Genomic DNA, 17,121 nt, shown 5'->3' with positions numbered 1-17,121 from the left:
CTTTTAGTTTTATTGATCTTTGCTATTGTTTTCTTTGTTTCTATTTCATTTATTTCTGCTCTGCTCTTTATGATTTCTTTCCTTCTTCTAACTTTGGGTTTTGTTTGTTCTTCTTTCTCTAGTTCTTTTAGGTGTAAGGTTAGATTGTTTGTTTGAGATTTTTCTTGTTTCTTGATGTAGGCTTGTATTGCTATAAACTTCCCTCTTAGAACTGCTTTTGCTGCATCCCATAGGTTTCGGATCGTTGTGTTTTCATTGTCATTTGTCTCTAAGTATTTTTTGATTTCCTCTTTGATTTCTTCAGTGATCTCTTGGTTATTTAGTAACGTATTGTTTAGCCTTCATGTGTTTGTGCTTCTTATGTTTTTTTCCCTGTAACTGATCTCTAATCTCACAGCGTTGTGGTCAGAAAAGATGCTTGATATGATTTCAATTTTCTAAAATTTACTAAGGCTTGATTTGTGACCCAAGATGTGATCTATCCTGGAGAATGTTCCATGTGCACTTGATAAGAAAGTGTAATCTGCTGTTTTTGAATGGAATGTCCTCTAAATATCAATTAAATCTATCTGGTGTATTATGTCATTTTTTTTTGCGGTACATGGGCCCCTCACTGTTGTGGCCTCTCCTATTGCGGAACACAGGCTCCGGACGCGCAGGCTCAGCAGCCATGGCTTATGGGCCCAGCCACTCAGCGGCATGTGGGATCTTCCCAGACCGGGGCACAAACCCATGTCCCCTGCATCGGCAGGCAGACTCTCAACCACTGCGCCACCAGGGAAGCCCTATTGTGTCATTTAAAGCTTGTGTTTCCTTAGTAATTTTCTGTTTGGATGATCTGTCCATTGGTGTAAGTGAGGCGTTAAAGTCCCCACTATTATTGTGTTACTGTCAATTTCCTCTTTTGTAGCTGTTAGCAGTTGCCTTGTGTATTGAGGTGCTCCTTTGTTGGGAGCATATATATTTATAATTGTTATATCTTCTTTTTGGATTGATCCCATGATCATTATGTACTGTCCTTCCATTTCTTTTCTAACATTCTTTATTTTAAAATCTATTTTATCTGATATGAGTATTGCTCCTCCAGCTTTCTTTGGATTTCTATTTGCTTGGAATATCTTTTTCCATCCCCTCACTTTCAGTCTGTATGTGTCCCTAGGTCTGAAGTGGGTCTCTTGTAGACAGCATATATATGGGTCTTGTTTTTGTATCCATTCAGCGAGCCTGTGTCTTTTGGTTGGAGCATTTAATCCATTCATGTTTAAGGTAATTATCGATGTGTATGTTCCTATTACCATTTTCTTAATTGTTTTGGGTACGTTTTTGTAGGTCCTTTTCTTGTGTTTCCCACTTAGAGAAGTTCCTTTAGCATTTGTTGTAGAGCTGATTTGGTGGTGCTAAATTCACTTAAGTTTTGCTTGTCTGTAAAGCTTTTGATTTCTGCATCGAATCTGAATGAGATCCTTGCTGGATAGAGTAATCTTGGTTGTAGGTTCTTCCCTTTCATCGCTTTAAATATGTCATGCCACTCCCTTCTGGCTTGTAGAGTTTCTGCTGAGAAATCAGCTGTTAACCTTATGGGAGTTCCCTTGTATGTTGTCATTTTTCCCTTGCTGCTTTCAGTAATTTTTCTTTGTCTTTAATTTTTGCCCATTTGATTACTATGTGTCTTGGTGTGTTTCTTTGTGTTTATCCTGTATGGGACTCTCTGCGCTTCCTGGACTTGGGTGGCTGTTTCCTTTCCCATGTTTGGGAAGTTTTTGACTATAATCTCTTCAAATATTGTCTCGGGTCCTTTCTCTCTCTCTTCTCCTTCTGGGGCCCCTATGATGCGAATGTTGTTACGTTTAATGTTGTCCCAGGGGTCTCTTAGGCTGTCTCTGTTTCTTTTCATTCTTTTTTCTTTATTCTGTTCCACAGCAGTGAATTCCACCATTCTGTCTTCTGGGTCACTTATCCGTTCTTCTGCCTCAGTTATTCTGCTATTGATTCCTTCTAGTGTATTTTTCATTTCAGTTATTGTATTGTTCATCTCTGTTTGTTTGTTCTTTAATTCTTCTAGGTCTTGCATCTTCTCAATCTTTCTCAATCTTTGCCTCCATTCTTTTTCCGAGGTCCTGGATCATCTTCATTATCATTATTCTGAATTCTTTTTCTGGAAGGTTGCCTATCTCCTCTTCATTTAGTTGTTTTTCTGGGGTTTTATCCTGTCCCTTCATCTGGTACATAGCCCTCTGCCTTTTCATCTTGTCTGTCTTTCTGTGAATGTGGCTTTTGTTCCACAGGCTGCAGGGTTGTAGTTTTTCTTGCTTCTGCTGTCTGCCCTCTGGTGGATGAGGCTGTCTAAGAGGCTTGTGCAAGTTTCCTGATGCGAGGGACTGGTGGTGGGTAGAGCTGGCTCTTGCTCTGGTGGGCAGAGCTCAGTAAAACTTTAATTCGCTTGTCTGCTGATGGTTGGGGCTGGGTCCCCTCCCTGTTGGTTGTTTGGCCTGAGGCGACCCAGCACTGGAGCCTACCTGGGCTCTTTGGTGGGGCTGATGGTGGACTCTGGGAGGGCTCATGGCAAGGATTATTACCAGAACTTCTGCTGCTAGTGTCCTTGTCCTCATGGTGAGACACAGCCACCTCCTGCCTCTGCAGGAGACCCTCCAACACCAGCAGGCAGGTCTGGTTCAGTCTCTTACGGGGTCACTGCTCCTTCCCCTGGGTCCTGATGCACACACTACTTTGTGTGTGTCCTCCAAGAGTGGAGTCTCTGTTTCCCCCAGTCCTGTCGAAGTCCTGCAATCAAATCCTGCTAGGCTTCTAAGTCTTATTCTCTAGGAACTCCTCCTCCTGCTGCCGGACCCCCAAGTTGGGAAGCCTGACGTGGGGCTCAGAACCTTCATTCTAGGGGGTGGACTTCTGTGGTATAAGTGTTCTTCAGTTTGTGAGTCACCCACCCAGCAGTTATGGGACTTGATTTTATTGTGATTGCACCCCTCCTACCATCTCACTGTGGCTTCTCCTTTGTCTTTGGATGTGGGGTATCTTTTTTTTGGTGAGTTCCAGTGTCTTCCTGTTGATTGTTCAGCAGTTAGTTGTGATTCTGGTGTTCTTGCAAGAGGGCGTGAGAGCACGTCCTTCTACTCTGCCATCTTGAACCAATCTCCCTAAACAGAATTTTTTCTGACAGCAGGTTTTGATGGTGGCGGAAAGGGAGGCCTGGATAGCGCATGATTGCAAGTGGGTGCCTGAGTAGCAGGGGTACCAAACAATGGGGAGACAGGGAGGATCCAGGAGCGTTCACATGGCTGACTCCCTGGGAGGTTCTGCTCCAGTCCCTTTCTCTACTCCAGCCAGAAGTCAATTCATCCAGTAAAACTCCTCCACTCATTACAGAAAATCTAAGTAGGCAAGTAATAGTGAGGCTGACCCACATGTTCTAGGCAACTAACTCTAGGGATTCTTTACCTCCATTTAACCATCCATCCATTTAACTGTTGCACCATTCTTGCACCCACATATCCAGCCATCACAGTATTACTGTCAATCACCCATCAACCGTCAATCGTTCCATCCAACTACTCATTCAAACATCCATCCATTCATTTAGCCACTCGCTCACCCTCTTAACCATCTATACATCTTTCCATAAAGCCATGCAACTATTCACTCATCCAAACAACTATCTATCCATTCATCTCACCATACGACCATTCAGTCTTCAATTCAGTCATCCGTCCACTCATAATCTATATAGCTGTCCATCTAGTCATCCCCACAATTATCCATCCATTTATTCATCCGTTCTCCAATCACCTTGCTAAACATCCACCTTCACATCACTCAGGCACCCAGTCACCTAACCAACCGTCCATCCACCCACCCGTTTAGACATCTATTCAGCCATTTTTACAAGTATCCATTCACCCAGTTACCTAACTATGATTCCAATTATACTTTCATCCTTCCTTCCACGTCATCTATAATGGGATTCCAATTTATGTCAGTATCCACTCTGTAGGCTGATTCCAAGGATGACACTCGTGCTTGACTTGGGGGAATACCAACAGCGCCTGCCCCCAGGGAGCTCAGAGCCTCGCCAGGGAGTCTGTCTCACCCTTGGTGATGACTTTCCATCTATCAGATTCTAGCTCTGAGACTCCAGTCATCCGCTGACATGGATGCCAGCCAGCTGGTGACCCTGGATTTCACCAGCATGAATAGAGGGAGAAGCCTATAGTTAGGCTTAGCATCCAATCAAATGGATCGAGGCCCTGCTTGGAACTCTGTGGGCAGCAACAGAGCTGAAGATGTCCTTGGGACTTCTCCAGATGTCCCTCCCTGTTCCCTACACCGGATCCTGGGCTCATCCGCTGGAAAATAAAGTCCTACCTATGGCATGGAAGTCAGTTCTAGTTTCCATCCCAACCCCCATTTTCCCCAGTTCTTTTAGGAGTAGCTCGCTGATTCCTCCTTTGGGAGACAAGCTCTCCCCAGCTTTCTGCTCATGAGAGATTGAACCCTATCCAGCTCCATGGGCAGCTCACGACTCAGGTTTGACACAACCTTGGGGCTTTCGCTAGAGCCCCTGTGCAGAAAGTGCTCTCTTTCTGCTGGTATGGTTTTGCCGAAAGATTCTTGGAGCTGCCTTTGCCACACAGGGAAGAGCCTGCCCGAGAAGTAAAACCGCACAGGAGAAAGTCACTCGATCACCTGGACCCAGCTATGGCTGAAGACAGTTATTACCCAAATTTACTGGAGACGATTTGCTTTTTTCTTTGGCTTAAGGCAGTTTGAGTCAGATTTTATACTTCCGTAACTGAAAAGGTTCTGGAAAACACCAACAAATTCAGAAGCCTCCAAAGCAGTAATAAAGTAGTGACACTCTACCCCACTTCAAAATGTAAACGTGGTTTTATTTAATGCCTTTTTCCGTCACAAAGTACTGCCTCCTCCCCAGGGTCCCCTCTTCCTAGAAAACAAGATGGCAGCATAAGGCACGTGCACTGTCCACACGACATCAGGTTACGTCCTTAAAAACAAAAATAAGCAATAGTCTTCCCCACAGCCCCAAATCGCCTCCCTCTGTTCAAAGAATGATTGTCCCCTCAAAGCACAACTCAGAGCAGAGAGGCTTAAATTAGAGCTGTGCACTGCCCCACATGCCAGCTGAGAAAACAAAAACCAACAACACAGGTACAAGAGCGTAATACCAGAGTAAAGAGATTAGTCCATAAATTAAAGTGGAGAAAAAAAAAGAGCCTGTCCCCTCCTCATCGCCAGCCCTCCCCCAAATCAGGAATTCCTTGCTTGTGAGTCTTGCAGAAAAGCCTGGACTCCGAGCCAGCCCTTTTCCCCAAAGTTAAATATTCCAAAGCCACTGCTGGGTACTTTGTTTCTCTGGACCCGCGTTGGGACTGAAAGGACAGCTTCTGAGATGGTCACCGGACACGTCCTCTTGGCGGGAGGGACCCTGCATCTGGCAGGGGAGGTGGGGAAAACCGAGGGCCTGGGCGGGTGGGCTGCCTCTCTGATGGCAGGTGGCGAGGCTGCGGGTTCTGCTATAAATACTCCAGCTCCAGGGCGTGCCTCAGCGCCTCCAAGTCCGCGTGGCAGGATATCCGCCAGAAAGGCATGTTGTGCTGGAACACAGAACACCAGCCACACGGTTACGGCTCTGCGCGGTGCTTCCCACAGCCCCCCTGGATCCCACGCCCATGGTTAGAACCTTAGGAGAAATCACACTGAGTCACTGTAGCATGTGGGCATTTTCCAAACCGGGAGCACAGAACATCGTTGGTGGACCCCTGCGTGGTCAGGCATGCTTTCTATTCCTTCTGAGTCTGTTTTTTTTTTTAAAATTATTTACTTATTTTAAATTAATTTTGATTGAGGTATAGTTGCTTTACAATGTGTTAGTTTCTGCTGTACAGCAAAGTGAATCAGCTATACGTATACGTATAACCCCCTTCTTCCTTCCCATTTAGGTCACCACAGAGCACTGAGTAGAGTTCCCTGTGCTGTACAGTAGGTTCTCATTAGTTATCTATTGATATTTTATACATAGTAGTGTATATATGGCAATCCCAATCTCCCAATTCCCCCACCCCGCCTGAGCCAATCCTGATTGGCTTATCCTGCACTGTCCGCCATGTGGACTGTTTGACCCTCCCTCCTCTGTTGGGACCAGCCTGGTCTTAGGCGGCATGCTGACGTGGAATTAAATCACACAGCGAGAAAGCTATTCCGTTTTAAAAATGTGCTCTCAATCCTGCTACTAAAGATAGAAAATCTCGACTAGATGCTACTGTGTCTTCAACCCCTCCCTAACTCTCACTAATCTCCATTTGAACAGATAGGGCTGGTCCCAGAGAGTCTTTTATCTTTTCCTTTTCTTTACAGCAGGTGATGCTTGCTCTGTTATTGTCATGCTATCAAGTTTTCAATTTTAAACATAAGTGCATCCATTGAAAGGGAAACATTAAGTAGGTAACTGTGCAGGCAGCATGCAGATACAGCAAAAGTTGTAATTGGTGTAAAAGAACCGTTATGCTGATTAGGGAAAGAAATCACTCATGTGGAGACAAAATTTGCAAAATATTGATACTTCCATAGCATGAGGGTTAAATGTTTCAGTGCCCTTTGCAAAGCTCTGTTCCGCCACCATTAGCTGGGTTATCTTAAATAATTTACTTTGGTGCTTGTCTGTAAAATGGGGATAATACTTCTGTATACTGTGTGTATCTTATATTACAGATGAGGAGACTGAGGCACAGAGAGGTCTGTCTGACTCCAGAGAGAAAACTTGACTGCCTGTTTATCACAGGAAAATGTGACCGTCGACTAAAGTTGTTGCCTGTCCAACAGCCATCCTCCCTTCTTCCTACTTCCAGAACCCTGAATTTGGCAGCGCCGTGCCCGAGAGGTAGGGGATGAGTTATGATTGTCTAAGCAAGTGATGACAACCCCAGCCTTGTTTACCAGGGGTTTGTCCTGTATCCTTCTGACTTGTGACCCGCTGAAGGCAATGAGGAAGTTGGCTGGGGGCTTCTGGGAAAGGTTTTCCTCCATGATTAGAGAGAGAGGCACCTGAGGAGAACTCTTTCCTCCTTACTTGCCCTTTTTATTTGGATGCTGACATATAAGTATGTGATGTCTGGGGCTGTGGCAGCTGTTTTGGGATCATGAGGCAAAATATCAGAAAAGAAAATGCCAAAGATGGTTAGAAAGGTAGAGCAAAATGATGGAAAGGGATGCTTGGTGAATTTTCAGACCTACGGAAACAACCTAGGATACGCCTACTTGTAATCTTTTGTTTTTAAATTGGAGTATAGTTGTTTTACAATATTGTGTTAGTTCCTACTTCTAATCTTTTGATATTTGGGTCAGGGAAGGCCTCTCTAGGGGGGTAACATTTAAGCAGGACCCAGAGAACACGAAGGAGGGAGCCATGCAAACGTGTGGGGAGGTAGTTGAGGTAGAAGACAGCAAGTGCAAAGGCCTTGAGGAGGGTTTGAGCTTGAAATGTCATATTCACTGCTGCCTTGCATGGCTCCTGGCACACAGTGGGCGCTTAATAAATATTCGTGGAAGGAAGGGAGGGAGGAAAGGCGGGAAGGTGAGTTTCTCAAGCAAAGCCCTCCATGGACACACCTTTTTCTCTTTTGCCCAGAGGAAGCAGAAGACTATCCATCATGGGCAACAGACGCCATCTCTTTAATGCCTTTCAGCTTCCCCACCCTCCCCTCACCCGGGCCAAGCCTTTCATTCTCTGCAGAGATGGATGCTGGCTGCCACCTGGCCAATCCAGTCCCTCTTTAAAGAGTGTAATTCATTTTCTCTGGGAGGAAATGAGCAAAGGGGAAGAGACTATCTCAGCCTTCTCCCTCCCAGGCCTGGTGGCTCCAGAGCATGGGTAGATTTATCACTTCTGGAGAGGGGGAGACAAATGACCCACTAACATGGAGATATGAACAACACCGTCAGCTTAAACAGCTGAAGCCCCTCGTCCTGTCGTGGTATTTCATGCTGCTCAGGTGGCCAGTGGCCTGGGCTAATGAGTGCCATCCCTCAGGCCGGGAGAGCTGCTGGTGCACAGGGTTTCTCACTAATGGGCTGGGGCTGCTGCTTCAGACACTGCGGGGGTTTTTAGGGGAGCTGGGTGCATGGGGCGTGTGTCCCAGTCTTCTTTGCTGGACTCCACTCTCTTCTGACCAGGTCAGGGGTGCAGACTGACAGTGTTTGAAACTCCTGAGTCCACCTCCTTCCTGCCAGGCATTTGGAGCAAAACACACAGCAGTTTTCATGTACCAGCTGTGTGACCTTAGGTAAATTAATTAACCTGAGTCTCAGACATGTTCCGTATAAAATGAAGTGGGATGGTACCCACTTCGCAGGGGGAGGGGGTTGGAGGATTAAATAAAATGATGATGTCGGTAATAGAGAGTAGTGATTAAGGCCCGGGGTTAAGTAGGGTGCCAGTTACCGCCCTGCCACATGCCACCTGGGATGGAGGCTGCCAGGTGGCTCCCAACATCCTTTCTTCCCTTTCTCTCAGAAAACGCTTTTTTTCTTTTTCTCTTTCTAGGAACTTGGTGGCTGAGAATAAGGGGTACATCTCCCAGCTACCTTTGTGGCAAGGTGAGATCATGTGACTCAAATCTGGCCAATGGGGTCTGAGAAGCAGTGATGTTGACCTATATCAGCTGTGCTCTTAAAGGGACGAGGAGTCCTTCCCCTTTTTCTTCCTGGTGGCTGGAGTGCAGACGTGGGCGTGGTGAGGAGCCATCTTGGACTTTGTGGAAAGAGCAGTACTGGGACTGGCAGAGCAACAAGACAGAAGGGGCCCGGGTCCCTGGTGCTGTCCCAGCTGTCTGGGCAGCTAATGAGAGACGAAGAAAGCTCTCCCCTGTTTAAGCTGCTGTCTGGCATCTCTGGCAATGCAAACTCCACAGAACCTGGGCAGCCCTGGCCCCGCTGGAGCCCACCCCATCCACATCCTCAGCGGGTCTTAGCAGCGTGCTTCTCCTGTGGACTTTGAGCACACAAGATTTCGGTGAGTTTTCATGTTATGTGAAAACGGGCATTCTTGTTTTCTTTTTCTGCTGGCTCCCCAGGAGAGAGAACCCCTGAATTTCTGAAGGTGGATTTAGCTTTCTCCCCTCCCCTGGCCCTGGGGAGTAGTAATCACACAGCTTCAGGCTATTGAGGGCTAACTACGCAGGGTTTCTCTGCTGGGCCCCGTGCGCCTGTTCTCGGCAAGTGTGACAGATTAAAAAGGCAGCTCAGAGAGCGTTGCCATCTGCTGAAGGCCACACAGCCAACAATGGCAGAACCAGGATTTAGAGCAAAATGCGCTCCCCTGGTCACCTGTTTCTGTGAAAGCAGGGTGGCTGTAGGGTGAGGTGAGGGAGGCGCCCGGGACACGGAACTTAAGGAGGCACGTCCATCAGCGCCCCCTAGGCGAGGGCGACCCCAGACCAGCAGGTCTCAAAGGAGAAGCCTGCCCGTTAGGGGTGACTTGGCAATTTCTAGGGGTGTGATTTTTGACTGTCGTCCTGATTTGGGGGCACTGCAGGTGGGGGCAGGTCTCCTGCCTCATCCCACACACCTTCCACCTGAATGACTTTCAGATGTCCTGCCAGATATTTAAGTAAGCACAAACCCGTTCTTAATCACCTGAGTGTAGACCCTTAACTCCACTTTACTTGTCACATATAAATAGAGCATTTTTCTCATGCTTTTAATAAAACCCGACTTCCCCAGGGCTGCAATTACCGTGTCAACTGGGGAAGTCTATTTTATTCAGAACCTTTCCGTGGGTTGCTTCGCAGGCTGGAGCAGTCACGTGACAGCCGCGGCACCTCGCTGGCTTTGTGAATGGTCAAGACCACACACCTGTGTCCCCCCGTGTGTGTCGGCTCACATCCTCAGTGATGGTACGTTTGGGTGTGAGATCTTGTGCTCAGATGTTCACATACTGAAGCACACGTTACTGTGAGTATAAATGACTTTCCCTTATTTCTCTTTAATGTATCATCAGATGTTGATCTCCTGGACATTACGGTTATAAGGAGGTTTTATTATCCATTAGTATTTCATTTCAGGAGAGTAAACGGTCATTTCAAAACATCTGCTACGCCGCCCTAAGAAACATCCTTTGGTGAGAAGGTGGGTCAACGGCAGCCACTGCTCCGGATGTCCCTGTCATTCTCCAGGTGAGAACCGGAGGGCATGTGTGGGGGTGCCCGCGGCCATGGGCCTAAGTGGGGTCTCAGCCCAACTTTGATAGAAGCAAAGTTTATTTTGATCGCTGTCACGTGCTTAGGGCAGAGGTTTTTTTCTATTAGATCTGAACTTGGAAGAGGGGCTCTGGAATCCCCCTTCCATCCCGGCAGTGGGCTTCAAGGAGTCTCACCAGAGACCACGCTCTTGACCTGGCACATTGGTCCTGGATTCGTGTGATGATTCGCGCTACTGTTCTGGTCATATCCTGGTGTATCACCCCTATTATTTACTTAATGTTTTGATCATATCCTGGTGTATCACCCCTATTATTTACTTAATATTTTTTCCTCTGAATCAGTTCATTTTTAAAGTTTAAGAAATATGCTTTAAAAAGAAGTGCTCAGGGTCAAGGCTGAAGTCCCTGCGAAGGCCCCAGGCACCTCCCTGACTGCACCTCCTGCCCCTCCCCACTCGCCTGGTGCATCGCGCAGCCGGCAGCCATGCCAGCTCCCTGCAGGACGCTCCAGCCTTCCGACCTCTCCACTTCTTGGCTCCTCTCCGCGAACTCCCTCCCTCTGATACTCACTTGGCTCACTCGCGCTCCTCCTCCCGTTTTCGCCAAAGCTCTGGTCATCATCTGACACGCATGTTACACTTAGGGGTCGATTGCTCGTCCCCAGGCTGTGAGCTGAGGGAGGGGTGAGAGCCCTGTGTGTTCTGCTCACTGCAGGACGCCCAGCGCCTGCAACAGTAGCTGGCACACAGTAGGTGCTCAGCTAATGGAGCTTACACACCCGCTGGAGAGTCGGTGACTAAGCCACCAGGCACACAGGTAATTCTCTCATGACAGGAGGGGATAAGGCCCTGGAGAAGGACTAGGGACAGCGGGGGGAGGGAGTCGCAGGCAGGCCTGACTGAGCTGGAGTGGGAGCTGGTGCAAGTGCTGCTGAGGCTGAAAGGATGAGTCCGGGAGAGCTGGGAAAGCAGAGGAGCCTTCCAGGTGGATGGAACAGTAGATGCAAAGCCTTCTAAGCACCCCTCTCTCGGGGCCCTCTGTCTTCTCATGAGTTCCATCCGCTGAGAGCCCTAAACGTTTTTGCATTTCTTTTGAATCTGTTTCTGGGGCGGGAAGGGGGAAACCAAATTACGCTCTGTGACATTAACCATCTGCTTCCCAGGCCTCTCCGGGTGGGGAGTGGCAGGCTCTCTGGGATGCTGTTGACAGGTCCAGATCCAGGGTTTTGGAACAGAGCTGTGGCCACCAGAAGCCCCCTGCCCCTCTCCTCATGGGCCTGAGATCACAAATGCAGGATTTTCTTTTTCATTAGCTTAATGCTGTCTTTATTAACTGGGAAGGGTTCCTGGAACATATGATCAGTAAGCATTAAATAAAACAGGCACCAGCCCCCCGGCCAGCCTGCCCTGACAGAGGGTCTCTGGGCTCCCGAGCAGTTGTCCCAGAAATAATGCAGGGCTACCGGGGTGGCAGCCAAAGGCCCGGAGGGGGATTTGCAGGAAATTACTCAGGATGCTTCTGCGATTTCCAAATGGCAGGGGACGGGCGAGCAAAGAGCCTGGGAAGGAGACAGGCTCAAGAGAGGAGGAAAGAGCAGCCGGAGAGACGGACGGAGAGAATATACCTTTTTCGCCCCCTGCTCCTCTTCCACGCCATCGCCAATCACGATGTAGACGGCTTTTCTGCCGAATCTCTGCATTATTCTCTCAAAGCAGCTCTCCTTCCCTGCACACACGGACGAAGGAAAGACACTCGGTGAGGACCCAGGACTGAGGTGACTAATAACCGCTCATCAAGAGTTCACTTTGTACAGCCTTCTTACAAAGGTCTCCTTAAGGACCAGGTATTAATCATTTCATCCTCAAGCAAACTTCGAGGCGTCACTGTCCCCATCCCCATGTGATGGACGACAGTGCAGAGGCACAGAGAGGTTAAGTGGCTTGCCCACGGTGACACAGCAGGAGAGGCAGGGCAGGGGTCTGAAACAAGCCCTGGCGTCTATGCGGCTGTCCGGTGTAGGAGTGATGGGCCCATTATACAGATAAGGACACGAGGCTCTGAGAGGTGCCCTGGACATGATCGGCCCAGGATCCCGAGTTAGTTTAGGAAGCAGAGGTGCCAGGATTCACGAGTCCGAGGGTGGGCAGCCTGGCGACAGAGCGGCCCTCGTGCGACTCGGCTGTTCGTCGTTTTCTTGCTCCCCGTAGACGACCACCTTTTCGTAGTTTCCTTCTTCCCAGTGGCTGGGCAGCAGCATCAATCCAGGAACACTAAATTCAGGTCTTAGCTCATCCTGTTTCAGCAAGTTTAGTGACCATCATGATAATGAGAAGAGCCCTGAACAGAACAGCTGTACTCGGCAGATGCCGGCACAGAGCAGGCTCGGTGCTTCACCGCCCCAGCAGGATTTCTTGGCCTCGGTGTTACTGACATTCTGGGCTGGCTAAATTCTTTGCTGCCCTGAGCACTGAAGGATGTTTGTTGAGCAGTATCTCTGGTCTAGAACTTCAGTAAAGGCAAAAACTGCTCTAAGAAAATGCTTCCAAAGTACATACATTTGTTCTTGCTCCAGAAAAAAAAAACAGGTAAACATTTCTAATTAAAAACAACTAGGCTTTGTATTATTATAATGTTTAGGTGATACAAGAAAAAAAAAATTAGCCTCCTCCCCCACAAGAAAAATCAGTATTACTTGCCCTGATGACAAATGATGCTGTTAATTTGTAGTTATTTTGAATTCTCTTATGAAAGTTCTAAGCCTAAGTCTTGTTTTCTTTGTTAATAAAGGAGATTAGCAAGTATTCAAGAGGTGTTAAAGCAAGATAACACGAAATTGAGACCATATCTTTGAAAGAGCATTAAAAAAACAATAGTTTTCTCTGTGGTTCAAGGTTAGGTTAATGGCCATAATTAACTAATTAAAATTAGTTAAATTAAAACCACCTTGTGTACCATCCTGGGGCAGGGGGAACTGTCTTCCTCTGCTTCCTTAGTAATGGATTTCCATGAGTTTTACCTGGGCTCACAGTCACTTAGCTATGGACTACATTTCCCAGCTTCCCTTGCAATTAGTTGTGGCCATGTGACTAAGCTGGGTTAATAGGAAGTGAGAAGAAGTAACATGCACCTCTGAGTCTTGGCTTTACAATAATGGACGCCCATTACTCCTTCCTGTTTTCCCCCTTCTCCTAAGCTGGAATGACAATATGGCAGAATCTGATTTGACCATGTACATGAGGATAAAATTACAGGGGATGGTGGAAAACTAAAACGGGAAGAACACGGCTTCCTGGGTGAGTATGAGGACAGAGTCACCCCATCAGCCTGGATCACTCACCTCTGGTCTCTTGACATCTGAGGGAGAAATAAGCTTTGGCCCTGATGTAATTAAGCCCTTGTATGTGGGGTGTATGTGCTACAGCAGCTCTGTAGCTGTCCTAACTGATACACACACTTTGGAAAACTGCAATCCTAACCAATTTCTCTAGAAGCAGAGAAATGGGCATTCTTGTTTTCTTTGCGTCTATGAGGGTTGTTTGGGGGGAGATTTGTCCATGCCCATGGACAAACTCTTTAACTTCCCTAGTGTCGTTTTCCTTAAACTTTCCAAACCTGGCAGGCAAAGCTGACCTTACTCTCCCTCCCCGTACCCCTCTGAGGTCTGGGCTCCCCTACCTGTCTTGGTTGCACTGTAGATGTTCTCAATAGGAAACACGGAGCCCAGTCCATACAGCAGGACTTTGGCCAGGGCAGGAATTAGTTGAGTGGTGGTGACCAGCACGTTGACACAATTGGGCCTGAGGGCAAAGGAGATGGTGAGTCAGAACTCCAAGGTACCACAAGGCCAGGCCTCCTACCCCCGCAGCTGAGCCTGGAGTCCGTGGGAATTCTGGTGGGGTTTGGAGGCTCTGGCTAAGTCGTCTTCAGGTGAGGCTAGAGCCCAGGGATCCTCCAGCTATTCCTCTCTCTTAAGCCTGAAGCTGCCTGACACATTGAAATCTAACACAAGTGTAATAGTTTTCCTATTTAAAAAGCAAATGTTAGGGACTTCCCTGGAGGTCCAGTGGTTAAGACTTCGCCTTCCAGTGCAGTGGGTGTGGGATCGATCCCTGGTCAGGGAGGTAAGACCCCACATGCCTCGTGGCCGAAAAACCAAAAAAAAGTAAAACAGAAGCAGTATTGTAACAAATTCAATAAAAACTTAAAAAAAAATGTTGGGCTTCCCTGATGGCTCAGTGGTTAAGAATCCGCCTGCCAATGCAGGGGCCATGGGTTCGAGCCCTGGTCCAGGAGGATCCCACATGCCACGGAGCAACTAAGCCCATGCACCACAACTACTGAGCCTGTACTCTAGAGCCCGTGAGCCACAACTACTGAAGCCTGCGCTCTGCAACGAGAAGCCACCACAAGAAGCCCGGACACCACATCAAAGAGTAGCCCCCGCTCACCACAATTAGAGAAAGCCCGTGCACAGCAACGAAGACCCAACACAGCCAAAAATATCTTTTTAAATTTACTGCAAGGGCCACACACTAAAGCAGCTGCAGGGACCTATTGGCAATGTGCGTGAGTGACATGGAACAAGCGTAGGACAACAGGGAGAGGTGAGGACTGGGGTAAACTGCAGAGCACATGCCAGTTCTGACGTTTTCCAAGATCCTCGAAACCTGCAGCTATGGATTGACTTTCCCAGTCTTTGGGATAAAGTGTGTCTCAGACAAAACACATCAGCAGGGTGGATTCAGCTCATGAGCTGCCATTTTGTGACCATTCATCTGTTGGGTCACAAGAATTCTGATGCTGCAGGGGAGTAATTTGTTCTCTGGCCCAGGTGATCTTATTTAAGAGCAAGAGGCAATTTAGTGGGAGGTCTAGAATGAGACCGGGCCCTCCTGACCTCACTAAGAGCCCGCCAGATGATCTGTGTGATCCTATAAAATGGTTTTCACAGGGTGACGTTGTGGCTGGAGGGTGTTGTGGGCAAGAGCGGTTGGGACAACAGACCTCCGTACAAAGGTCTTTAGCTCTGCTGGCCCCCATCAGTCTCTGCAACTACCTGCACATCTGAGGGACAAGGTGTCCATGGGGCCTGTACACCCCAGCTTTATCAAATGTCTGGAAGGTGTGCAGGGGAGAACTGGGGGGTCCAGTTCTCCCAAGTGTGGAAATGGAGGGGCTGCCACCCTTGAATGGGAGAAAGTTCAGTGGCGCAAAGGAAAACGGGGGCTCCCACCTACCGCGAATTGATGAGGTTTAGTGCCTTCAGGGAGTGGGTCAGCCAGAGGTCCGTCAGAGCTTCCAGCTCGGCTCTGAGCTGCAGCCATGTCTCTCTTTTGGGAGCTCCTATCAAGCCTACGGACAAAGCAAATAAAAATCATCCTTGCTGTCATTTCAAAGGGCTGGGGGGAGTAGGGTTAGGGAAGGTGAGTCTAGGTTTCAGATCAGATGACACCCAAGGTCAGCTTCAATCCAGTGACCTTAATTTTATTTTGAGATTGATTGGATCAGTCAATGGAGTCGAGTAGCTGCCTACTCAGGCCTCTTCCCTTGACTGGCCAGGAGCTGGTTAGAGACCTTGTGATAATCAGAAACATCCCCAGATGCCTCCTGGGTGGGGAGGAGGCGGCATCACCTGTTAAGAGCCAGCGGCCTAGAGAATCCCAGAAACAGCGATCCGCGGGCCTGGTCACTACCGAGCCAACCCTGCCTTCAGCCCCTCCAGGCTTCTGTTCAGTGTGGCAGCCAGTGCTCTCCTGCCACTGAAGCTGGTGGCTTTCACCTTGCCTACACAGTAGAGTCACCAGGGAGCTCTGTGGGTCCTGATGCCAGGCAGTGGCCAGGCCAGGAACTGGAAACTCCTCAAGGGGTTCCGATATGAGCCAAGTCTGAGAACCGGTGTTTCCACAAACCGCCTGGGGATCTTGTTAAAAACGCAGGTCTGGCTCAGTCGCCTGGGGAGGGGCCTGAGCGTCTACACTTCTAACGAGCTCCCAGGTGATGCTCATGTGAGTAGTGAGGGCTGAAGCCGGTGGCCCTCGAATTCCGGTGAGCATCAGAATCACCTGGAGGGCAGGTTAAGCCACAGAGCGCCAGGCCCACCTCAGAGCTTCAGGTGCGACAGGTCTGAGGTGGGGCCAGAGAATCTGCATTTCCAGCAAGTCCCCAGGTGATGCTGCTGGTCCAAGGACCACACGTGGAGAACCACGGCAGGGGTGGGGGGTGTAATCATGGGCAAGATGCCCCATCCCGTCCTCAGCTTCCCCACCCCGCCCCGCCCCCCTAAAGCGAGGATAAGGGAATCTTAGTGCCCTCTTCCAGAGGGCGCCACAAGGGTGACGCTGAGTGAGCTAGGACTTATAACAAGCCTCTCAGAGCAGTACCTGGCACAGGGCAGGTGGGATGCGAGTGACAGCATCCATCCTTGATGAATTTCCCTTGGTCCAGGGGTTGCGCCCGGAGCACAGGCAGACCCTCTGACCGCTGTGGACGACCCTCTCCCCGACCCACTCACCGCCGACGTTGTTCTTGTAGGTGTTGTACATCTCCTTCACTCGCCGGTAGCGGAAGGCCAGCTTCCTCATCCAGTCCACGCCACCGTGCACACCAGAGCCCAGGCACAAGCTGGCCCCCGGGGCCGAACTGTGGAAGCCATCAGCGGAGAAGTTGTAGGTGCTGGGGAGACGGGAGAGGGCGGGGCGTGGGAGAAGAGACAGTGTTAATGTCGGGGAGGTGGGAGCTCTTCACCAGGAGACCCACGGGGTGGGGTTTGGGGCACCCATGATGTCCCTGAATGTTCGAGGGTGCCGTGGGTATGTGCGTTCTGGGGGAAGCAGGATCATAGTTTTTATTAACTTCCCAAACAATGGTGGCATCCTTTGCTCTTGCCTAGTCAG

At 48.9% G+C, this 17,121-nt stretch overlaps 1 protein-coding gene and 1 long non-coding RNA gene across 2 annotated transcripts in view; one reads left to right on the top strand and one right to left on the bottom strand.

Annotated features, from left to right (window-relative positions):
* Nucleotides 1–4,818: 4,818 nt before the first annotated feature.
* Nucleotides 4,819–17,121, bottom strand: part of EYA2 (EYA transcriptional coactivator and phosphatase 2) — a 174,735-nt gene continuing 162,432 nt past the window's right edge. Inside the window, exons 11-15 of the mRNA XM_073793066.1 lie at nt 16,740–16,900; nt 15,466–15,580; nt 13,904–14,025; nt 11,853–11,953; nt 4,819–5,627 (exon numbers count right to left, since the gene is read on the bottom strand). Of these exons, the coding sequence (XP_073649167.1) occupies nt 5,547–5,627; nt 11,853–11,953; nt 13,904–14,025; nt 15,466–15,580; nt 16,740–16,900 (580 nt within the window). The 3' untranslated portion in view covers nt 4,819–5,546. The remainder of the gene's footprint in view (nt 5,628–11,852; nt 11,954–13,903; nt 14,026–15,465; nt 15,581–16,739; nt 16,901–17,121) is intronic.
* On the top strand, nt 5,571–16,970 carry LOC141276548 (uncharacterized). The gene is made up of 6 exons (XR_012326375.1): nt 5,571–6,910; nt 8,573–9,040; nt 9,819–9,981; nt 10,092–11,983; nt 13,422–13,521; nt 16,760–16,970. It is a non-coding gene; the product is annotated as an uncharacterized lncRNA (long non-coding RNA).

The sequence above is a fragment of the Tursiops truncatus genome, chromosome 15 (genome assembly GCF_011762595.2).
Source record: "Tursiops truncatus isolate mTurTru1 chromosome 15, mTurTru1.mat.Y, whole genome shotgun sequence".
Taxonomy (NCBI): Eukaryota; Metazoa; Chordata; class Mammalia; order Artiodactyla; family Delphinidae; genus Tursiops; species Tursiops truncatus.
The sequence above is the reverse complement of the archived record's forward strand: the minus strand, read 5'-3'. Positions and strand labels throughout refer to the sequence as shown.